The sequence below is a fragment of the Macaca mulatta genome, chromosome 4 (assembly GCF_049350105.2).
Source record: "Macaca mulatta isolate MMU2019108-1 chromosome 4, T2T-MMU8v2.0, whole genome shotgun sequence".
In the NCBI taxonomy this organism is placed as follows: Eukaryota; Metazoa; Chordata; class Mammalia; order Primates; family Cercopithecidae; genus Macaca; species Macaca mulatta.
In genome coordinates, this window is record NC_133409.1 from 71,024,500 (window position 1) to 71,049,827 (window position 25,328).

The 25,328-nt window shown below is 38.9% G+C and overlaps 1 protein-coding gene across 13 annotated transcripts in view; it reads right to left on the minus strand.

The window, feature by feature from the left end:
- SYNE1 (spectrin repeat containing nuclear envelope protein 1) overlaps nucleotides 1-25,328 on the minus strand; it is a 529,762-nt gene that overhangs the window by 180,937 nt on the left and 323,497 nt on the right. For all 13 annotated transcript variants that reach the window (XM_028847246.2, XM_077999556.1, XM_077999555.1 and 10 more), the window contains 13 exons: nucleotides 22,607-22,944; nucleotides 22,267-22,411; nucleotides 21,388-21,606; nucleotides 20,077-20,336; nucleotides 18,613-18,778; nucleotides 18,125-18,277; nucleotides 16,245-16,397; nucleotides 15,463-15,645; nucleotides 14,263-14,400; nucleotides 8,475-8,660; nucleotides 8,187-8,309; nucleotides 7,629-7,811; nucleotides 6,280-6,423 (listed from right to left, as the gene is read on the minus strand). In XM_028847246.2, coding sequence (XP_028703079.2) covers nucleotides 6,280-6,423; nucleotides 7,629-7,811; nucleotides 8,187-8,309; nucleotides 8,475-8,660; nucleotides 14,263-14,400; nucleotides 15,463-15,645; nucleotides 16,245-16,397; nucleotides 18,125-18,277; nucleotides 18,613-18,778; nucleotides 20,077-20,336; nucleotides 21,388-21,606; nucleotides 22,267-22,411; nucleotides 22,607-22,944 — 2,391 coding nt within the window. The remainder of the gene's footprint in view (nucleotides 1-6,279; nucleotides 6,424-7,628; nucleotides 7,812-8,186; nucleotides 8,310-8,474; nucleotides 8,661-14,262; nucleotides 14,401-15,462; nucleotides 15,646-16,244; nucleotides 16,398-18,124; nucleotides 18,278-18,612; nucleotides 18,779-20,076; nucleotides 20,337-21,387; nucleotides 21,607-22,266; nucleotides 22,412-22,606; nucleotides 22,945-25,328) is intronic.

The following is a 25,328-nucleotide window of genomic DNA, read 5'->3' on the forward strand; positions in this document are numbered from 1 at the left end:
CTCAGCTCTTACCCTACTGAGTACATTCAACAGAGTTGACAATCATTTATTTTACGTAGGGTCACATAGTCAATAGCCTATCTGTTCCTATGTCCCTAGGAATTTTTTTTAGATAAGCTAGATATTGCATATGGAAATCCTAATTTTTAATGCAGATTGACCCCCAAATAAAATTTAGCATATTCATCAAATTTTCTCTTGCGCATTTCATCATGATGCTGAGGCTTTAACTAGAACTTTAGGCTTGACGTGCAATTCGGATTTAATGGCTTTTAATTTCATTTGCTTTTGAAAAAATAATTGTTTTTTTGTTTTTGAGCAGACAAGAATGAAAAAAATTTATTATGAGAGATAGAAGTTTTAAATATTTTATTAGGAGCTTATTGGAAATATATTCTGGATAGCACATAGCCCTTAAAAAGGTAACTATAGATTCATTTTAGGAGTATGGTAATTCTAAAATATTAAAGTTTTACTTTCTTGCTTAAATATTTTAAGTATCAAATATTAAAATTATACTTTATTGCATCTTTAAAAAATGAAAATACGTATTTCAAAATATGATTCCTAAAAGTACAAAACTATTATTCTTTTTAATTTTTTTTTTTTTTGGCTTCTTTGTTTGAGAGACTGTCATTTATTGTACGCACAGAACACATTTTGTGGGCCAGGTGCAGTGGCTCATGCCACTTTGTGAGGCTGAGGCGAGGGGATCACTTGAGGTCAGGAGTTCAAGACCAGCCTGGCCAACATGGTGAAACCCTGTCTCTACTAAAAATACAAAAATTAGCCGGAAATCGCTTGAATCCAGGAGATGGAGGTTGCAGTGAGCCAAGATTGTGTCACTGTACTCCAGCCTGGGCAACAGAGTGAGACTCTGTCTCAAAGAAAAAGACAACATTTTGTGACAAAAATATTAAATCATGTCTTTAAAATAATTGTGTACATACATACACATACATTCATATATATACACACATATATACACATGCACACACACATATGTACACATAGTTATCCCTCAGTAACTGAGGGGCATTGGTTCTAGGAACCCTATTAGATACCAAAATTCACAGATGTTCAAGTTTCTGACGTAAAATGGTATAGTATTTGCATATGCACATCTTCCCAAATACTTTAAATCATCTCTAGATTACTAATAACACCTAACACAATGTAGATGCTATGTATTATAAATAGTTGTTATACTGTGCCATTTAGGGAATAATGACAAGAAAAGAAGATCAACATGTACAGATGCAACCATCCTTTTTTCTCCTCAAACATTTTCCATCCATGCTTGGTTGAATTCATGGATGCAGAACCTATGGATATGGAGGGCTGACTGTATGCAAAACACATGCGTGCACATGCGCGCACACACACACACACACGCATTTTGTTATTATTGTTGTTTTGTTTGTTTCTTCCCACCCAACCGAAGCTGAGAGGAGGGAAAAACAGTCCAGCAGAAATCAGCCAGCAAGCAGTCTTCTTGACTCATAATAGTATAGGAATTTTTTTTTTTTTTTTTTTTTTTTTGACAGAGTCTCGCTCTTTTGCCCAGCCTGGAGTGCAGTGGTGCTATCTCGGCTCACTGCAAGCTCTGCCTCCAGGGTTCACACCATTCTCCTGCCTCAGCCTCCCGAGTAGCTGGGACTACAGGCGCCCACCACCACACCCAGCTAATTTTTTTCTTTGTATTTTTTAGTAGGGACGGGGTTTCACTGTGTCAGCCAGGTTGGTCTTGATCTCCTGACCTCGTGATCTGCCCACCTCAGCCTCCCAAAGTGCTGGGATTACAGGCATGAGCCACCACGCCCAGCCAGGAATTTTTTAAACAAGGACTTAAAAAGTAGAAATCATTGCTTCTTTACCTCTGGGGATGTAGTTAATTAAACCTAATAGGATTTTTAAAAGCAGTGATTGAATAGCTACTTACCATATCTCCTCTAGTGGCTAGCACGTGGGTACTCAATAAATGCCATTTACTGTAACTAGTTAATAATAGAAGACAGATCTAGCAGATTATTGGACTCCTTGAATTTCAAGTCACCAAGCTTTCATACAATGGTTTGCCATTGTACAAAAATTTGAGGAATCTTTTTTATTATTTTATTGTATTTTATTTTTGAGATGGAGTCTTGCTCTGTCACCCAGGCTGGAGTGCAGTGGCGTAATCTCGGCTTACTGCAACCTCCAGTTCCTGGGTTCAAGTCATTCTCTTGCCTCAGCCTCCCGAGTAGCTGGAATTACAGGCCCGCGCCACCATGCCTAGCTAATTTTTGTATTTTTATTAGAGATGGGGTTTTACCATGTTGGCCAAGCTGGTCTCGAACTCCTGACCTCAAGTGATTTGTCTGCCTGGGCCTCCCAAAGTGCTGGGATTACCGGCATGAGCCACCGTGCCTGGCAACTTGAGGAATCTTTATGAAATAGACAGAGTTAGTTTTAGGCCTTCCACCCCTTGTAATCACATGGCTGGGCACAGCTCCCTACTGCAGTATCCTGCAAAGATGTGCCCACACTGACAGCAAGTGACCATTTCTTAAGCTGCAATTCTCAACCTTATTGTATACAAAACTCATTTGGATTGTTTCTTTAAAAAATGAACCTCTGGTCACCACTTCCAAAGATTTTGATTGACTAGGTGTATGAGAGTCTGCATTTCATGATTAGCCCATGTGACTCCAATGCACATGACTTCCACTGAGAAATAGTACTCTACGACTTACTTCTGTAAGTATAAACCTCTTGTAATCTCATTACCTTCGAGGGTTGGTTATTCAAGCTGTGGTCAAATCCACTAAAATAAAATGGAACACTCGGTTTCATGTTACCCATTCTCTTTATAAAATTTCTGAAAATGTTTATAAAGGTAGGAATTTCAGGTAGAGTGGCCACTAAAAGACAAGCAGCCCTCTGTGGCCAGTCTCTGGTTTTCAGGAGCAGGCTTTCCGCATCAGGTGGAAAGAAAAGAGGTTTGAGTATCCTCTCCTATGATTTAAAAGTGGCAGGATGATTTTTTAAAAATTAAATGCAACCTTTGCAAAATTATTATCATTATTATTATTATTTTGAGACAGAGTCTTGCTCTGTTGCCCAGGCTGCAGGGCAGTGGCACAGTCTCAGCTCACTGCAACCTCCACCTCCCCGGTTCAAGCGATTCTCCTGCCTCAGCCTCCTGAGTAGGTGGGACTACAGACACCTGTCACCATGTCAGGCTAATTTTTGTATTTTTAGTAGAGACAGGGTTTCACCATATTGGCCAGGCTGGTCTCGAACTCCTGACCTTGTGATCCACCCATCTTGGCCTCCAAAAAGTACTGGGATTACAGGTGTGAGCCACCATACCCGGCCGAAAAATTATTTTTAAAAGTATGAATTCTTTAGCCATAAATAAATGATCAGTTATTTTTAAAGTTATTTGTAAGAAAACTAGATTCACCATAAGATTGAAATTCAATTAAAACAAGATAGAAAATACAGGAAGAAACCCTCTTCCCAATTTGTATGTTATCATCGGTTAAGCTTTCTCCACTCGGCACTTTCCTTCCTGTGTTTGTTTTATACATACAATGAAGCTCACACAGGACTGCATCATTTTTTACATGAAAATGTGTTCTAAGCCACAGTTGGTTTAAAACTAACAAACGTAACATGGATGTTCAGAACTGTGGAAGAAAATGCGACAAAATAAACAGCTCACTGGACCAAGAGCTGGGAAGACCTAGTCCACTGCTGGCTGAGCTGAGTGTGACCTTGGGAGACTCATTTATTTTCCAGGGACTTCGTTATTCTCTTTTGTTTCATTAAGTAGCCCAGATAGTTTCTATTACAGTGGAAGAAAAATCACAGAATTTGGAGACAAAGATACTGAGATCGAGTCTAATTTCAATCAGTTACTAGATTTGGGAGCTCAGGAAGTCACTTTTTTCTAGGTTCGGTTTTTTTGTCAGTAAAATAAAGATGATTTTAAAAAAATCCTTATGTCGGCTGGGCGTGGTGGCTCACGCCTGTAATCCCAACACTTTGGGAGACCAAGGAGGGTGGATCACTTGAGGTCAGGAGTTCGATACCAACCTGGCCAACATGGTCAAACCCTGTTTCTACTAAAAATACAAAAATTATCAGGGCATCGTGGTGTGCACCTGTAATCCCAACTACGCGGGAGGCTGAGGCAGGAGAATCACTTGAACCCAGGAGGTGAAGGTTGCAGTGAGCCAAGATTGTGCCACTGCACTCCAGCTTGGGCAACAGAGAACAAGACTCCATCTAAAAAAAAATAAATATAAATAAAAATAAAAATAAATTAAAAATAAACATCAAATTATATATATATATAAATTCTTACCTCATAGGGTTGATATAAAAAAGTGATGTAAAATTTTATAAATTACTTTAAAAAACATAAAGCTGGCCGGGCATGGTGGCTCACATCTTTTATCCCAGCACGTGAGGAGGCTGAGGCAGGCATATCACTTGAGGCCAGGAGTTTGAGATCAGCCTGGGTAACATGGCGAAACCCTGTCTCTACTCTACAAAAAAATGCAAAAACTAGCCTGAGGTAGTGGTATGTGCTCGTAGTCCCAAATACTTGGAGGCTGAGGTGGGAGGACTGCCCGAGCCCAGGGGGTAGAGGCTGCAATGAGCCATGATCCCACTGTGAGCCATGGTCTCGCCACTGCACTCTAGCTTGGGTGATACAGCAAGACTCTGTCTCAAAAAAAAAAAAAAAAAAGCACAAGTTTCTTGGGGAGGAAAAACCATACAACAAAAATGTTTAGTAGTAATAACAATTATTACTCCAGAAACGATTTTAAAAATATCTGTACCATGATAGAAGAGTTGTTACAACAAAATTTTGGATCTTCCTAGATGGGATTAAAAATAGTTTCAAAATAAATACATAATATATAGTCTAATGTACAGACCAACATAAACAGTGGTTTCAAAAATCTACATTACATTTTCATTTAGCCATTGCATAAGAAAAATCACTAACATAGATGATGTCTATAGTTGTAGGAGTAAATGTAGATGGCATATTTAAATGATTTTGTAAATCATATATAAATGAAAATTATTAATGTTTATATATGTCAATAAATTAAAGAATTAATTGCATTTGGAGAAGGGGGTGAGATTTTTCATCTTTACAAAGCAATGCTTTGAATCTTTTGAGAATCTCAACGTAAGTGGTTTGGAAAAATTGTTCCTTGTTCTCGTGACAAAGTTAAAATAGAGCATACGGAAGGATATACTCCATATACTCTATCCTCAGTACAGAAAAAATAAGACACCCTCCTCCCAGTTATTTACCAAAATTCACAGTGCTATGAACCAGCCCCCAAGGGAAAGAGTGAACTTGACCTATATGGAATTGACAGTTCAGGAAAGGAAATTCCCTGCTAAGCTCAATCACTCAAGGACCATGATCTCTGGGACAGGGACAGCACAAGGAGTGACAAGTCCTAAGGTCATAATGATGCCAAAGGAACAAACAAAGAACATTTGAAAAAGAGGTACATGTTAGCTGGCCCAATCTGAAAACTAGCAAAGTAAGCAACGTGGACCATCCTCTGATTTTGGGAAGAGGAACTGAAATGAGTAATATTTCAAAGAAGAAAATGTTTAAAATATTAAGTTTTTGTTTGTTTGTTTGAGACCAAGTCTCGCTCTGTCGCCAGGTTGGAGTGCAGTGGCGCGATCTCGGCTTCTGGGTTCAAGTGATTCTCCTGCCTCAACCTCCCAAGTAGCTGGGATTACAGGCGCGTGCCACCACACCCAGCTAATTTTTGTATTTTTAGTAAAGACGGGGTTTCACCATGGTGTCCAGGATGGTCTCCATCTCCTGACCTCGTGATCTGCCCATCTTGACCTCCCAAAGTGCTGGGATTACAGGCATGAGCCACCAAGAGAGCGACCAATGCAGCAAAGCTTTGAGCACTGCTGTTTTTTGCAGGCATTAAAAACAGGGTATGGGACTGTGTTTTAGTGTATTAACTGTGAGAATTCTGGGTGAAGGAGACGACAATCCGTGAGTCCCGTATAATGTGAACAACGTGTAGAGAGGTGGAATCAAGGGGAAGGCACGTGTTACTGAATCAGCAAAAACGGCACTCACAGTGCTTAGATAGTCAAAGAGGCCTCCCAAGAGCTGAACACATTAAGTGCAGGACAGGGGAAACTGTTCCCTTCCATTCACTAGAAACCAAACGTAAACGCTAATCCATCCAGTTTCCTGCCCTCGGTATTTTGCCTACATTTCTCTCTCACCTCATGCCGAGAAATCTGAGCCTGCAGCTCCTGTATGTTACTGGTGGCAACAGGTTTATCCTCAATCTCTCTGTGGGCTCCTTCTATCAGTTGCTGGAGATGTTTCATTTCTTGCTCATATTGTTCATACTGCACCACAGCCTCCTTTGAAAAAACAACATAGAAAGATAGATAGTTTTTTTTTTTTTCTCGATCAATAACTAGGTAAGTGATTCTGTAGTTTAACTCCTTTTTTTTACCTGTATGGGTAGGGAATAAAGAAATGATGGGTAAGATTCCTAATGGTTTGAATTCTTCACTTTACTTAGATATTTCAGAGCTTTCTCTCTAAAATATTGTAGCAAAATTATTGACGGAATCAAAATAGTTAAGTGCTTAGGATTCTTTCTCTCTCTTTTCCCTATCGATATCATCCTGAAGATGGAATATGATAATCAGAAAGGGTGAAGCAGTGTGGGAAACATTATTTCATTTTTCCATCTAACAAATACTGAACATATAAGTAAGACACTTAACTAAGTGCTACGGTAGGGAATAAAAATACGAATTATGGGCTGGGCGCAGTGGCTCAAGCCTGTAATCTCAGCACTTTCGGAGGCCAAGGTGGGTGGATCATGTGAGCCCAGGAGTTCAATACAGCCTGGGCAACATGATGACACCCCCATCTCTACCAAACAAAAGTATATATACATATGAATTATGCATGACTTTTACCCTCAGGAATTTTCTGTCCAACAAATTACAAGATAATAGGGGAAAAGGACAGTTGACCAAATGAGCCACTAGTTATTTTAATGAGATGCTATTGATACAATTTTTGGATAAAGCGAGAATTATTAGTTGAAGGGAAACATAAGGTAAATAGTGTCATTTCTTCCTGGTAAATGATTTTTCTCTTACTAGGTGAAGAGACTAAGAATTATACTTGAGCGCATTTTTTTTAGGCAGTCAAAAGAAAATGGATTTAATGCCTCGATAAGCTAAAATATGAAAAAACTCTGTAACATAAGATAACAGTAAACCTGTATTATCAGTTTGTAGATGATTCTCAGGTGAATAATAAGAGATAAAAACATTTCATTGCATAGAAATAAATCTTTACAAGTTCTTTATTTAAAAATATCACTAAAAGATAATTTTCACCAAGGATATTTTTTATATAGCATTCCCCAGGCTTTTGTGGGTGATCCAAATGACAGCATTTTAATCTCCTTATTTTATAAAACCACAACAGCCTGTCAGATTCAACACCCTGGATGTGTTTTGATGGCTGAGCCCACACAATGCTAAGAAAAGAAGCCCATGATTCATCAGCAATTGCTCTGCTGGCGTGGGCACCGTTCACCTGCCTGCATGATGTTGCACTGCTGGATGGCGGTGTGCTGCAGCCGGCTGGCCTCTTCCTGCAGCCGCAGAGCAGCATGACACAGAGGTAAGCTGGCGACCACATCCTCGGGGATCCGGAGGGCACTCTGGCAGAGCTGCACTGCTTGCACCTTCGGCTTCAGTGACTCCATCTCAGACAACAGATGCTGAAAATGCGATTTCATAGTTCAAAAATTTAATATTTAAATCATTTATTTCATAAGCAAGAGGCACTTACTAAATTATAGTTATGTTGCAAGTTATAAACATTTTGCAAAAACATTTTAAAAATAGTGTTGAATTTAGGGGCTGGGCACAGTGGTTGACATCTGTAACCCCAGCACTTTGAGAAGCAGAGGCGGGTGGATCACATGAGCTCAGGAATTCGAGACCAGCCTGGCCAACCTAGGGCAACCCTGTCTCTATTTAAAAATAAATTTTTTAAAAAAAACAGTGTTGAGTTTAGGAGGCATTTTTCCTTGCTATCCTCTTTTAAAAGTATAGGTCCCTGTCCCTGTTTACTCCAAGTTAGTTCGGCTTACCTGCCGATGAGAGAGCTGCTCCTTGAGACTGAGACGTCCAACTTCTGGAGAAGTCAGGGTTGCCTGGGCTTGCTCCAAGGCAGTTTGTAACTTTTTCAACTCTGCTTCAAATTTTTTCATATCCTAGAGAGTAAATATCAATATATTGTACTTGAAGCCCAAAGTCATAGGTGAAGAAAACATCACAGCCAAGAAACCACATCACAGGTGAGCACTGTTTCCACAGTGGCATTTCTTTTAATGACAGACTTTTTCTTCTGCTTTTTTTTTTTTTTTTTTTTTTTTTACCTTAGCTGCATCTTGGAGGTTCTGCAAACGAATTTTGATCATCTGTTGCAACTCCTCAGTCTCCCGTGCCAGTTCTGCCACTTGCTGGGACATTTTTTCTGTACAGTACACACTAGTGAGGTACTGTAATTTCTCAGTCATTACTTCCAGGTCACTGTGGATTTCTTTGGATTCTTCCAGCAGGGTCTAGAGTGAATTGTCAACATTCATGACATTGACACATAGGTAGAGGGGTATAGATATTCAATATGACATGGCATAAAGTGCCCTGTGTAAGTTCTGTGTGTCCATTATTGTGTTTTACTTTCAACTCCCCTGTGACCACTTTCTAGTTGGTAGCCATCTACTATTGTAACTATTTCACAGAAAAAGAAATCACAGTTCAGGAACTGTAAACCATGTGCAGAGGTCACATGTCATACTATGCGTGGGACCATGGGGCTCCTGCTCTGTCAAACCCAAGCTGCACCCTCATGAGGGCCAGAACACAGGAATTCTAGCAGTGAAAAGCTCAAACATACTCGGTGTCTTATTCGTGTCTCTGGGTCTACCTTTTCTCATATTTAAACTAAAGAATTACTTTTCAGCTCTCATATTCTATAGCTAAGACTGAAGTTCATATTTACCTAAGAAATGAAAATAAGAACAAGAGTATTACAAGCAAAAACCTTGGCTCACTTGCTTTAAGTGAGACAAAGGGGTAGAAGATACGTGCAATAAATATCAAGAGAAGAAAAAACAGCCCTGATCATTCAGAATGGTATCATCTACTGGGTCTAGCAGAAATACAATGGATAAGTAACCATACAATGTACATTTCATGAAAAGTAGAATGAAACAGAAGCCAGTGTGAAGAGATGACTGCGACTTGGGGAAGATTGGGAGAAGGTCTCCGGGAAGAGTCACATCTGAGCCCAGTCAGAAGGATGTTTGCAATCTGACAGATGAGGGGGAAGAGGAAAGACATTTCACACAGAGAGAACAGCATCTGCCTAGGTACAGAGGTGGGTGAGCCTAGCATGTGCAGTTAGTGGGGTGTGTAATGTGTAAAGAGGAGAAATGAAGAATAGGATATTATTCTTAGGCAATAGACTGTATTTTTTTAATGAAGTACTTTCTTTTCTCACAATAAATGTTTATAAATATATATATTTAACAGATCAATATATATCTAAGCTATATAATAAGATATACTTAACAGATAAATATTTATCTGTATAGGATATATAATAAGATATATATTTATACATGATATATTTATCTTTTTTTTTTTTTTGGAGATGGAGTTTTGCACTTGTTGCCCAGGCTGGAGTGCAATGGCACGATCTTGGCTCACTGCAACCTCCACCTCCTGGGTTCAAGCGATTCTCGTGCCTCAGCTTCCTGAGTAGCTGGGATTACAGGCATGTGCCACCACGCCCAGCTAATTTTGTATTTTTAGTACAGGTGGGGTTTCTCCATGTTGGTCAGGCTCGTCTCGAACTCCTGACCTTGTGATCTGCCAGCCTCGGCCTCCCAAAGTGCTGGGATTACAGGTGTGAGCCACCATGCCCAGCCCCTATACAAGATATATTTATTTTTACAGATAAATATATATAGTAAGGAGATATATATATATAATCTGTTAAATATATATTTAATGTAAATGTATAATTTAAGAATATTTATTAATAAATGATTTAAATATATATGTAATATATAAATATATTAAACAGAAAATATATGACTTGGAAAATATTGAAAATATAAAGAAGAAAACAAAATATCTCATCATCTTATAACCCAGAAATAACTTTAAGAGTTAACTGCTGATACATTTGGGCATATTTTTAGGTATTAATAATTGAGGTCCTAACATAACTATAGTTTTCCATCTTTCTTTTTCACCTGATATTAGCGTTACTGGGAAAAGGTCCCAATCCAGACCCCAAAAGAGGGTTCTTGAATCTTGTGCAAGAAAGAATTTGCGGCAAATCCAGAGTGAAATGAAAGCAAGTTTATTAAGAAAGTAAAGGGATGAAAGAATGGCTATTCCACTGACAAAGTAGGGTGTTCCCAAAAGCAGAAAGAGGAATGCATCCACCTTAGGCATGATGTCTGCTTACACATAAGACAACAAGGCGAAAAATTGGCGGAGATGTGCTCTACAAGTGCCTGCGACAAAAGATTGTTAATCTTTGTGTAACTGCTGTCTTCCACAAGAATCTATGTTAAAAAAATTTTTTAAGTATAGATCCAAGAACGCTTTTATTCGTAAGATACCAGGACATCAGGATATTTCCTGAGTCTGTTATTTCCCAGATCTATTAAGTCCTGGGTCTCTTTGGTAAATATTATCAACCTGTCTCTTTAACCATAATTATTCTGTGCCTAAGAATGCCTGACCTGGGAATGCTACCCATTTTCATTGACCTCATCCTCATTTACCCAGCCCCTATTCAGGCCCCTATAAAGTCACTCTGGTTCTCACATCTCTGACATTAGGAAAAACACAATAGATTTTCTTTTCTTTCTTTTTTTTTGAAATGGAGTCTTGCTCTGTCGCCCAGACTGGAGTGCAATGTCGCGATCTAGGCTCACTGCAACCTCTGCCTCAGCCTCCCGAGCAGCTGGAATTACAGGCGGTCCCCAGCACGCCCAGCTGATTTTTGTATTTTTAGTAGAGAATGGGGTTTCACTATGTTGGCCAGGCTGGTCTCAAACTGTTGACCTCAAGTGATCCACCCCCCTCGGCCTCCCAAAAAACACAATGGCTTTTCTCACGGTGCATTCTTTTTAAATAAACACAGGCTGCTTTACTTCCCAAAGGGTGCACGCAAGAACTCACCAAAATAGAGTCTACAGTCTGCGTTCTCTCTTCAGCTTCTGAACCAGATCATCTCAGGACCTGGTGTCTTTTTCACTGTGCCCCATGATGCAGTCAACCCACCCTACTGCTCAAGTCATAGAAACCTGGGAATCATCCTTGACTCCTCCCTCTCCTTCACCCAATTCAAGTCTCCAAATTGGAGAATTCTAGCTGCTTAGTATCTCTTGACTTTGTCTTCTCCTCCTAATCTCCAAAGAGAAGCCTTGTCATCTACTGAAATACTGAAACCATCTTTTATATTGTCTTACCTTCCTCAATGTGTTTTCCAAAGGCTGCTAAATTTGCTTTCTGAAAATACAAGTCTGAACTTGTCCTTTGCAGGCAGAATATTGTTTCAGAGGCTTCAGAGTGACTTTAGGATAAGCTTCAAATTCCCAACAGACTTTTAGGATCTTTTTCTTATCTCTCTATTCTTCTCTCTTATCCCTTGTACCAGCACCAAAAAACACTCCTCACGTTCACTGCTAGGATTTCAGCATGCATTTTTATCTAAACACATTCCACAAGTAGGCTGTCATGTTTTTCAGGACTCAGCCCAGCATCACCTTTTCCTGAGAAGCCTTTCTGCGCTTTCCTCTTAGACTCCTGGTGGGTGGTTGGGTTGAGGACCCTCCTGTGGGCTCCTTCAGCACCTGGGCCCTCTGTCTCTGCACTAATCACACTATATTGTACTGTCTCCTTCTATCTGTCCCCTCCCCTAAATAATCAACTCCCTGTGGTGGGGACAGGAAATATTCTTTGTACACTAAATGCCTACCCAAAGTTCTAGTTTGGGAAAGGACTCTATGTTTGTTGAATAAATAAACAAATGCCTGTATTTCCAGAATTTGGGGACGCCAAGGCGTTGGGGCTCACTTCAGGCCAGGAGTTTGAGACCAGTCTGGCCAGCAAGGTGAAACCCCATCTCTACTAAAAATGCAACAATTAGCCAGGCGTGGTGGTGCGTGCCTGTGGTTCCAGCTACTCAGTAGGCTGAGGGACAAGATTCGCTTGAACCCGGGAGGTGGAGGTTGCAGTGAGCCGAGATCAGGCCACTGAGCTACAGCCTGGGCAATAGAACGAAACGCTGTCTCAAAAAAAAAAAAAAAAAAAAAAAGTCATGATTACCTTAAATACTTCATTATATTTTATTATATGCAAATATTTACTCAGAAAAAGGTTATTTCAGATTTAAGTTTTCTTTAAAATTTCAATACAGTTATTAATACTGTGGAAAGTATTTTCTATACTTGGATTATAGCCATAAAAAGGAGTTCAAAAGGAGCCAACAGGTCAGAGTAGCAACATTTTCTTTTCTTTTTTTTTTTTTTTTGAGATGGCCTCTCACTCTGTTACCCAGGCTGGAGTGCAGTGGCGTGATCTCGGCTCACTGCAACCTCCACCTCCTGGGTTCACACCATTCTCCTGCCTCAGGTTCCTGAGTAGCTGGGACTACAGGCGCCCGCCACCACGCCCAGCTAATTTTTGTATTTTTAGTAGAGATGGGGTTTCACCATATTGACCAGGCTGGTCTTGAACTCCTGACCTTGTGATCCGCCCACCTCAGCCTCCCAAAGTGCTGGGATTACAGGTGTGAGCCACCATGCCTGACCCAGAGTAGTAACATTTTTGACAATCATCATATATTTTGCCAATTATTTTTCAGAGAGATTTTACCAGGATACCAGCAATGTTTGAGAGCTCACTTCCATAAATATGAACTTGAAAGAAACAGTTATGAACTTGACAGTTAACTTTGTCTTTCTTCCTCTCTTTTTTTGCTGAAATTTGCATTTCTAGACTTCTAAGGATGTTGGCTTTTTTTCATTGTTTTCAAATCAGTGGTAACTTAAGTCCTGTCTGTTCATATCTAAGCATATCTTAAAGCAAAAGATTGGAGTTAAAGACACTGTGGGAAGAATACTCAAGATTGATCAGAGAAGAAAGACTGTGAATATAGGGAAAAATTAGGAGCTGTTAAAGCATTCCAAAAAGGGAAAAATAAGCTTTTATCTAGAACCCTGTAAGGAAGAATGGATACGGGGATTCATTTAAAGGCCACAAGGATACATAAATAATATAAGAGAGAAAAATCTAGAATACTCAAGGATACCCATGTAACTCCAATAGAAGTCACCCTATATTTTATTATAAGATAACTAGCCTATTAGCTATCTGGGTCTAATTTAAGCTTAAGTTACAAAAGGATGAAATAATTTCCTGGATGACGTGACTGAGAGAAAAGGAACATTTTTCTCATGTAACTTCAGAGGAAATGAAGTAACATAGCCAGCATGTGGATGTGGACTCGTGGCTTGCTCTGGGCTGCCTGAACTCCTGTGGAAGGCCAGATGACAGGCCTGGGTGAGGGCTGAGGGAGGAGGCAGATGTATGTGCCAGGTAGATGTTTGCACGTATGTACCTTAAACCATTTGATCTCATGATAAGTCTGAAATACGAATATTATTTACATCTTCATACAAATGATGAGAAGACAGAATTCAGAGAGGCAAAGCATTCTGCTCCAAATCACACAACCCTGCAGGGCGGAGTTTGATTCTCCCGCCAGTCTGAGTGTGGATCTAGAATCTTTCCACACTTCATTGTATCTCTTCACGAAAAAGAATTTCCCACCAGATCCCTGCAAATAATTATTTCAAAGAAGCTACAGAAAATGAGTTCTACAAGGCTGATTGGTTTGCGTCTTGGTGTAAGGTAGGTTTAGGGAAGATCAAGGATATTTATTTATTCAATTTCATGAAATTTCATGAGAAGCTCCTTTCTGTCCAACTACTGAACAACTCAGGGGTACCTTAGCATTCTTTTTATCTGATAGCTCCAGTAATTTTACATCACGGCCCTCTAAGTGTTGTATCAGTCTGCCCGGTTAAATCAAATTGCCCTTGGTTACTTTTTAAAAATTATTTTTCCTAAGATTACCTGATGCAAAATATATTGTTCTCGAAGCTGGCTTGCAGAATTCCATGCAATAGTTCCATGAGCCAAGACTTTAGCTTTCTCAATCCACTTCAAAATTAATTCAAGCATTTCATTGTATTCTTCTAAATGTGATGCTGCCTGAAAAACCAATAACATTAAGATAACAAATGTAAACTCAGTTTCTTGAGCTATAAATCAGTCTTCTGTCTTTTTGGACACAACAATCTTAGGGGTTGATAGTTATAATATCTATGATATTCAATGGTATCAAAAAATCGTTTCCCTGTTGAAAATCTGTCAAAGGCTTCTCAGTGACCTTGGGATAAAGCTCAAATTCTTAATATGATTGAATTATTCCTCTTTTTCTTCTTTCTTTTTTTTACCAGGGTCTTACTCTCACCCAGACTGGAGTGCAGTAGCAGGATCATGGCTAATTGCAGCCTCAATCTTACGGGCTCAGCCTCCCACGTAGCTGGACCACAAGCACATGTCCACATGCCCAGTTAATGTTTTGCATCTTTTGTAGGTTTCACCATGTTGCCCAGGCTGGTCTCAAACTCCTAGGCTCAAGTGATCCTTCCGCCTCAGCCTCCCAAAGTACTGGGATTGTAGGTATGAGCCACCATGCCAGGCCTTCCTCTATCCCTTCCTTCACCCTCCCCTGTGTAAGGAGGTGGCAAGTGGGGATTACAGCAGTCAAAGTTTCAATACTATAATCAATGGGTTGCCAACTCCTAGTTTTAACTTGTCACTGATTATATTAATCGGTTTCAAAAGTCTAGTCTATATGCAACAATTATTACAGATGTGCAACCTGAACCTATTAAGTCAATGTAAGCTAATATATATGTAGTTTACTTAAAGGTACTTGAATTAACCCCAAACTGATTTCATAAAACATGTTAACGGGTGAATATTCATTTCACAAAATACTTCTCCATTTTAAAAAATATTCACTCCAAAGTCCGTTTATAGGACCATCTTTGTCAGTGACTTTATCATACGACTGGATATAAAATAAGTGCTGGTTTACACCTAAGTCTTAGGAACACAAGTGTAGCATGAAATAAGCTATACCTAAACTACTCTCTCATTGTCCATTTTATCTTTTTATTTATGTTTATTTATTTTCAAAAGAGAAAAGCAGAACATGGAAGTTTCTGCCTTAGAGGATTTGGAATTCTGGTCCGGAACACATACCTGATTGAGTTTGGAGAGCCGATTCTCAGCTTGTCTAATGGTCTGCTGGTGAAGTTCAGTCAGTTTTCCTATCTTCTTGGCCAGTGGCTTACCCAGTTGGCCATTCTGTTCCGAGAATTTCTGTACTGCTGCATCTAATTCCATTAACTTTGAATTACAACCATCTAATTCCTCTCCCAGCACCTTGATGGTCATCAAAATGAAAGAACATTAGAGAATAGAAAATAAATTTCTTCAGATTTTCCAAGATCAGACTGATTTTTGTCAAAGCCAAATATTATAATGAATAACTTTACTATAATTCTACTATGATCAGGTCATTTTTGTTTCTTCGGTTGGAAAGGCAGAGCAGGATATGTTGTAATCCTGGTGTTTGTTTCCTATGAGGCTGAGTGAGAAGGCTAACATTTTCCTTCTGCCCCACCCAAAAAGGATTACAGTCCCTGAACTCATCAACAGAGGAAGAACACAGATTTAGCTACCAAGGACACAATTCACTTTGGAATTTATATACTTGCATTCCTAAATCATCACTTAGTCCTTTGACAGTCTTCTTTCTTACACACTCGTGCATGTATATTTATTAATACTGTTCAATTATGATGATAAGTTATGGAAGAGGATCTGTGTAGATTCAGTTATAACATTTCTTTACCGCCTGCTGTTACTATTTGGCTTTAATAAAGGTTCCTAAAAGGTTTTTATCCTGTATCCCCAAGTAAAACTGACTCCAAAAACTATTTAATTCATTCAGTGGCACCCTTTAAAATTCTACTTCTTACCTTTTGGTCAGTTTTAGCTTGAACTAAATTATCTGTCTTAGCTTTCAGCTTAGTTAGAATAGTTGTGAGGTCTTTAGCTATCTTCTGAATTTGCCGGCTGAGTTCCTGGCTCATGGCCTTGCTCTGCTCAACTTCTTTTATTTTGTCTTGGATCTAAAAAATCAGTGAGAACAGCAAAACAAGCCATGGTTAAAATTGTATAATAGATACTAAAAATCTCAAATGATGTTGACAAGACACATTTTAACTGCTTTGGCATTGATACCTTTGGTCACACCAGAGATGTGCAGTTAGTTACAAGCTCTCCCGGCTTTCCCTGACTTCACTATCTTTATGTATTTACTGCACTCCTTGTGTTCCAGCAAAGATACAAGCAATGTGTGTAGAGGAATTCACTTATTAAATATTTACAGAATACTCATTATAGATGGTTGTGTAGACAGCTGAGTTTGAATCCTATCTTCTCCATTAACTAACGTAATGACCCTGAGCACACAAACTCCTCTAAGCTTTTTTCTTCATAGGATGGAAAATCCTCCTAAACAGTTGGAGGAACACTGATTTGTTTCCAAGCACCTTTTAATCAATGACTGTTAATGATCTGTTAACTCTTTTTGTAACTTTCCAACTACAACTCTATAGTATGCCAACAAAGTATTAAGCACGTCTAATGCAAAGGAAGGTGAAAAAAGACAGTTAGCATTTACAAATTTCCAATGACTTCGGTTTGATTTGATAACAAACATTCACACTGTTGCTTAGGATAAAATGCTGAAGAAAAGATGTTAAAGAGAGGAAACATTTCTTTATATAGTTAAAGATCTTTAAAAAAACCTCTTTAGTAGGGAGAAAACACACCATTAAAAGAGTGTTAATGATGTGTTTGGCCTTCATTATATTGAGTGTCAAAGTAAATGAAATACATATGAATAAGTCTATGATAGGAAAATTAATCCAGAGAAAAGCTTACATTTGAACCAAAAAAAAAAAAAGAAAAAAAGAAAAAAAAAAAAAAACCATGGCTATGCACAGAGGTGCACATCTGTAATCCCAGCACTTTGGGAGGCTGAGGCAGGCAGATCACTTGAGGCCAGGAGTTTGAGACCAGGCTGGCCAACATGGCAAAACTTGTCTCTTTTTACTAAAAATGCAAAAAATTAGCTGGGTGTGGTGGTGCATGCCTGGAATCCCAGCTACTTGGGAGGCTGAGGCATGAGAATTGCTTGAACCCAGGAGGTGGAGATTGCAGTAAGCTGAGATTGTTTCACTGCACTCCAGCCTGGAGGACAGAGCAAGACTCTGTCTCAAAAATATAAAAAGACCATGAACTTGCCAAGTCATCCTTCCCAATAGATCTTCCAATGTCTAAGAAGAAAACCAAATATATCAATTAAATACTTAAAACAGTAAATAGCACATATTAGTAGTTTAGGTCAAAGTCATGATAAAGTAGGATCGGATTTTGATGAGATTTTTAAAACACTTTGCATCATACATTGAAGATTTCCAAAGTAGAGCACAACTGTATGAATCTGACAGTTCGTACAAATGGGATATTACTTCCTATTTCACGTAGCACTTTAGAATTGTAGTATGTCTTCTCTTTGTCTCATATAGAATGCTTTTAATTAAACTTTAATAGCTTTAGCATTAAGCCACTAAGAAAGTCCTAAAAATCTATTATATTTCCATACAGATGTTATTTGAGCCTATTTTCACTACATGAAATTGTACTCTTCATGAGACCAGAGACAGAAATCTCGCTCTGGTCTCAACACCAAAAAGGACTATGCATTTCTTCTTAAAGAAACAAAAATATTTGACACAAGAGGATTGACCCTATAAACAAAATAGAAAGACACTCTTGATCATAGGTTTACCTGGTCACGGATCTTTAGGTCCAATGCTACTTCAGCCAACTGAAGGGAGAGTTCAGAAGGTAATATGGTATAAAGACCCAAGTACTTATCCTTCTGTTCTTCTGCCATTTTTTCAATGTTCTGTCGGTGATTTGTGGCTTCTGTTAGGAGAATCTGAAGAAAAGATCAAAATAAGAAATTTCTGGGGACCTTCTAAGGACACTGTTATAGACAAGGTTATACATTGCTCATCAACATATAATTAAGTGTGGAATTAGAGAAATATCTTAAAATAATACAACACTCTTCTTTTGTCTCTGAATATAAAGCATGTTCACTTTAGAAAACAAAGGAAAATCCCATGAAGTAATACTAAATATCTTCTATAGAACACATTTCTGAAATTTTTAAATTCAATATTCAATAAATATAAACAAGTATGTTCAATTAAAATCAGGGCAATTGTTTTTGAAACGAGGGGTAAAGAGAATGAGGAGATTTTTTTGTACCTGAAGTTCTTCAAGTTGAGCATCTATTTCTATTGTTGGATTCCCTAAATATTCTTTCGTTTCCTGAACCCAACATTTCACAGAATTGATCTGAGTCTCCACCATTTCTCGGTCCTTCAGCTCTTGCTTCACCAACTTTCCATTAGTCTTCACTTTCTCCTGCATGCTTCAGAAACATTATAGGGATAAAACAGAAGTGATGTGAAGTGAAAGGAACCCCCAAATACTTGACAACATTTTATCCAATACATATACAGAAATGGGAAATCTAATATCTTTTTTGCAAGTAAAGACACTTCCTCAACACTGTCAAATAACACTTCAGTTCATGTATAAATGTCATATAAAGTGAATAGTTTGTCCTTGAAAAATTGAGAGTTGACTGTCTCACATGCCACTGAATTGCAATTAATTTCCTATGTAACGTAGCCTGGAGATTATTTCATTATTTACTTCCTCTTTGGAAATCTACTAAAATGGCACATTTAAAAGTAATGTATAACTGGAATATATATGGCTATCTATTAGAAAGTAGTTTTTAAAGAAAAAAATCAAGCTTTGGAAATTTCATAATTAATCATGTTAATAATGTCCAAATTTCAAGTCTTTATTTGAATGAATGTAAATTTAATAAGTGTTAGGTTACCCCCACATCACCTATAAGGGAAAGAGGTGAATGCAAGGACATGAATGAGGTAATATTTGTAAATATAGAAATTAAATTATCTATAAATGTTTTTTCGCTGGCCCAATAAGTGAATCAGGGCTGGTTGTATATCAACATTAACTTGCTCTTTCTACTAAATTCACTGCCAGTCAATGACTACTATTTACCTGGACTGTGGTGTCATCTTTGCTCCTATATCCCTGTCACCCCAGATAGCCAATGAGTTCTCAAGCTTTATCAAATCTAAGTTCTGAATAGCTCTCAATTGTTTCCCTCTCAGGCTTCATTTCTCTTGAATCTCCCTTCCTCTCCCTGCATCACCCAAGGAGCTCCTTGAAAGTGACATGTTTCTTCCTTTCTTACATGTCCTTCCCCTGTTTGCAAAACTCAATGCCTAGCTCCAGGCTGCTCAGGCTTCTGCTTAAATTCTCCTTCTGAAGGGATGCCTTCTTTGACTCCTCCCCTCGGCTGCTTGTCTCTGCTTCGGATTCCCTCAGCTCCCTTTTCACACTTGACTGAAAGGCTGCCTTAGTTGCCTATCTCTGCTGCTTGACTGTAAACAGCGTGAAGACAGACAGTGAGTCTGCATGGTTCTCATCGTATCTCTAAGTACTATGAGATATGTATTTGTCAGACAAATGATTGAAGAGTCAAAGAAACCGAAAAGCAAGGGTGATGGGAACGGATCCCCACATTTTTAAGGTGGTGTAAAGGAGCACCTTCATACTCAAGTGCCCTGCTTATCCCTTTGGGTCAAGGCCAAGTTTAGTAACAGAATAAAGTAGGTGCTTAATTACTTCAGGCACCGATCTTGCATCGCGGTGATTTCCTGCATGAGCGGTGGCTCTCCCCTGGGGGTCGGGGTGGCTCCATCCTGGAGCATGCTGAGGGCTTGCTGCCGGAGCATGCCCAAGGCCGACTGCTGCTGCTCCAGCTCCAGAACGAACGTGTCGTGGTATTCAAGAAGAGTTAAGAGTTCCGCTTTTGACGCCTTCTCTGCTGAACTGCCAGGTAACTTATCTTGCAGCTGATCAATCATTTCAGTGGCCTTTTTAACCTGATGACAAATGTACATACTATGAAGTTCAATAATAAATAAACTGAAAAAAATAAGGTCATTCCCATAAAAGCCACACACTAGTGTATGAAGCCAATTAAAGATGATGGTATAAATTCCATATTTTAGGAAACTGGAACCTGAGCCACCTTCTTAACATGAAAGGAGATATCACCTCTGTACCTCTGGGTTTAAAGCTTTAATCTCAAAATAATATTAGGACAATCAGAGACTATACTTAATACAGAAAAAGCTTTTTTTTTTTTTTTTTAAACTAAGAAAACAAAATACTCTTTCCAATATTTAAGGTAACATAAATGAATACCTTTAAATCATGAAGGAAGACATGGCTTAAAACATTAAACCTTTAAAAGATGGAAAAAGTGGCCAGGCAGGCATGTGGTGGCTCATGCCTGTAATCCCAGCACTTTTGGAGGCTGAGACAGGCGGATCACCTGAAGTCAGGAGTTTGAGACCAGCCTGACCAACATGGCAAAACCCCATCTCTACTACAAATACAAAAATTAATTGGGTGTGGTGGTGGGTGCCTGTAATTCCAGCTACTCAGGAGGCTGAGGCAGGAGAATTGCTTGACCCCAGGCAGCGGAGGTTGCAGTGACCTGAGATCACACCACTGCACTCCAGCCTGGACGACAGAGCAAGACTCCAAAAAGGAAAACGTTGAATATACATTTTCCGTAATGAGTTAAATTTCTGCTCATTTTCAGGTTTCATGGTAAAGAAAAAGTATCTCGTTCTTTTACAAGGCCAGTTAAGAAAACAAATGGGGCAAAATGGACTTGTTCTCCTTTCAAAATCTATTTGCTTGGTTTTTCTCACTGAAATAATTTGACCGTGACTTGGGACTAAACTGCACATTGCATTTTGTACTTTGTTTCATAACTTAGTTTTTATGTCATTGAAACAGAGATTTGAAAAAGCCTTTATTACTTTCAGAAGGCTGACTTCAAACAGCAGCAAAATACCGTGTTTCAAAATACATTATAATTAGTGAGGAAAGAAAGGTGAGCCCGTGGACAGCGGAAACTACCTTGTTGTTAAAGCCCGTCCACTCATCCACTGCATCTTCCAGGATCTTCTCCTGGTCTTGGGCCACAGCTCGAAGGCGTGTCCAGCGCTGCCAGACAGTGGTCATTGACCTGCTCAGGGTGGCTTTGCTAGCATCATTTCCGGTTTTCTCCAGTTGTGAAGCTTTTTCCTCAAGGGCCACGATTTTCTCATGGAAAGAGTTAACCACTGACACTAAAGCCTAGAGTTGGGGGTGGAGGACGGAAGAGAGGAGACAAGGGAGAGATTAATTTTTTTTAAGTTCTATGGATGTTGGTAAAGCCCAAAATTACCTGCAAAAGGGAATGTTTCTACATATACATTGATTCTCCTCTCGGTACTCTTTCATGTTTATTTTTTAACCAGAGTTAGTCTTAAAGCTTTTTAAAGAGGTGAGTTGAATATTATTTATGTATTAATAGTGTATTTTGCTACTTGAGATGACATTTTTTTCATTTTTAAAAAGCAGCATAAATGTAAGTGAACCAAATGTAATATTTTAGTATGTTACATTTTTTCCTTATATTGCTCTGATAAAGGGAGACTCAGTTATTAATTTTTGAGTTTTATTTAATCTGTTATCAACAAAAAGTATTTACTGACATTTATTAAGTGCCACATCTTATCGGAAGCAAACTGCTCTGAACATCTTTTTAAAATCTTTGCTATGCATTTCCAACGGGAATCCTAAAAGGTAACAGCATTTAATAAACTTAAAACTTCTATAAAATATGGTTAAATGCATCCTTATCATATTGAAAAATTCCAGGTAGAAGTGAAGATTTATTGATCATGTTGCAAAGACCCATTACAATTATAGAAAAAGGATTTAAAAAAAAAAAAAAAAGCCCAAAACTCTGACCTTGTGCTCTGACAATTTTTCTTCTGCTTCATCACTAGAAGAAGTCTTCAACAAAGAAAACTCAGACAATTTCTTTTCTGTATCATTCATCAATTCAATAACCTCTTCCCTTGCTTTCTGGTAATCGTGCCATTGAGCTGTGCATCTTGAAAGAGTCCAACAGAAATTGATAAGTAACATGAAATCATGTATTTCTACACGAAGCTCTGGTGTCAGTATGTCTAATGATACTTAAGAGAGAAGAATGCATGTATGTGCTAACGTATGTCATTTGTGTATTACTACTTTCAGCGTGGAAATTCATTTCACTAAATATAAAACACGAAACATCCTGAAATACCTCTGCAAGAGATCCACTTGGGCACAAGAGTCCTGGCTCATCCTCTGGCTCCTGAGTTCCAGAGAAGCCATTTTCTGTTCTAGGTCTTCTTTGCCTGTTGGCTTGATGAGTGGGTCCAGGGTGGCTACCAGGCCGCGGAGCTCCTCCAGGTTACTGTGGAACTGATCCTCTGTACTGAAAAATTCCATGTGGTTTTTGAGATTTTCCTCTGCGCTCTCCACATCTAGGCCATTGCCTGCCAGCTGCAACATTTCTTGGGCATCCTCAAGCCAGTCATTGGCCGCTTGAAATACCTGATAATACCTTTGACACTGGCTAAACATTTCAGTCAAGGTAGCCTGAAAAACAGCAGTTGCAAACATAATCAACTCTCCTTTGCAATGTATTTGCAGGAAAGAGTTTCATTCATTCATTTGTTTTCCAGTCCTCAGTCTCATGGGTGTATGTGTGTAAGTGCATTGATAAGCTAGGGGAATATTTTTGTGGTGCCATCCATCATCAGCCTTGATTTTTCCTTCTGCTATTCTTGTTATAATTGTATTATTGCCATTACATCAAATAATAAGGACAGAGATGGGATTGAAATTTATGTCAGTATCTTGACTAGTTCTGAAAGTTCCCTCTCTAAGAAATAATATAATGCTTAGAAATATGTGGCAGACTGAATGTTTACCAAAGTGCAGTAATGTCTCCGTTGGTTAGAAGTATAACAACACGGCCAAGCATGGTGGCTCATGACTGTAATCTCAGTACTTTGGGAGGCTGAGGGAGGCAGATCACTTGAGGCCAGGAGTTCGAGATCAGCCTGGCTAACATGGTGAAACCCTGTCTCTACTAAAAATAGGAAAATTAGCTGAGTGTGGTGGCGCATGCCTGTAATCCCAGCTATTTGGGAGGGTGAGGCACAAGAATTGCTTGAACCTGAGAGGCAGAGGTTGCAGTGAGCCGAGATAGTTTCACTGCACTCCAGACTCTGTCTCTCAAAAAACAAATTAACAAACAAACAAACATGGAAAGGAAAAGAAAAGAAAAGAAAAGAAAAAAGGAAAAAAAAAGAAGTATAGCAACATCAAACTTCCAAACTGGCATTTACCAGACCACGCCACAGAGTAATTTCTGGAAGCGAAATAGTAACCTGTGAGTCTTGTATAGAGACTAAAATAGAAAAGTTGAGAAGTTGAAGTCCAGAAGGCTGGTCCATTCAACTCCAGAAGGAAAAGAAACACTCTAACCAGCCATCAATGACTGGACAAGATAAGCTGTGACTGTGCAAGCGAAGATGCATAGAAAAGGTAGAGAAAGTACCCGTAAGATGAGCACCAGTTAAGGAAAGAACAGGGACAGCAAAGCATAGAATCAGCAGAGGAAATAAGAAATGCCCCAGGAACCATGACCTTTAGTTATTTGGACGAAGATCATCAATAAGACAAGATGGCACAAATAGAGACATCTTAATAGATTTAAGATTTTGGTTCAAAACTCACCAAAAGAAGCAAGCTTACCTGACAAATGTCCTTCAAGAATGAACATTTCTGGTAACTTCTGTTCTACTCTACATTCTAGATTCTATATCTCTGTTTATACTAATAGGTCTAGAAAAATAGTTAAAAAAATTTTTTTAAACAATAGCCTTGAATCAACATGAAAAGGTTAAAGTGTACTAAATAGTTTTTAGTTTAAAAAGTCAGAATTTTCCATGAAGAAGTTTATTATGATTTTATCCAATATTAACATTTTTACTATTGAAAGTGTTAACCTTAATCTTTGCGGAAAATAAAGTTAAATGAGAGCTAAGATTCATCTGAAGTTACTTCGTGTCAGACCCGATGCTAAGAAGATAAACCTAATAAAAGAATCATTAATATCTCTCTTCTACAAAGAGGGACAGAGCCTTATAGGATGTCATTTGCCTGAGATCAAATAGCTGCTATTAGAACTCAGATATGCCCTCCTCCCAGGCTTTAGCTGCTGTATTATCCTGATGAAAGTATCTTTTACCTAAAGGGTTGGTTGACATCTCCTAGAATCAGAGGGACTGAAGACAGACATGGAGAAAAGGAGCCAAGAAATTAAAGGAAATAATCCTCTAGCCACAATTTTTCTCTTCTTGTTTTATTTTATTTTATTTTATTTTATTTTATTTTATTTTATTTTCAGACAGAGTTTTGCTCTTGTTGCCTAGGCTGGAGTACAATGGTGTGATCTCAGCTCACTGCAACCTCTGCCTCCTGGCGATTCTCCTGCCTCAGCCTCCCAAGTAGGATTACAGTCATGCACCACCACACCCAGCTAATTTTTTTTTTTTTTTTTGTATTTACTAGAGACAGGGTTTCACCATGTTGGTCAGACTGGTCTTGAACTCCTGACCTCAGGTGATCCACCTGCCTCAGCCTCCCAAAGGGCTGGGATTACAAGTGTGCACTACCATGCCTGGCCCTCTTCTTATTTTTGAATGCACAGAACTTGCAAGCCCCAGAGCAAGCCGCAATTAGGCCAATCTGGGAAGTTTTGTACATGCTCCCATTTCTTTTTGTTATCCCTAAGTCAAGTAATCACGAGTATTCTAGTCTTTCTTCTGCTATGTTATAGGGAAGCAAAAGAAGGACAGCACTCATCCCCACAGAAGGGGTGAAGAGACGGGGCAACTAATGGGATACCCTACAAAAAAGTGGCTTATTAGCAAGGTCAGGGCTGCATTGTCTATCTGCTTCTCTCCATTTCG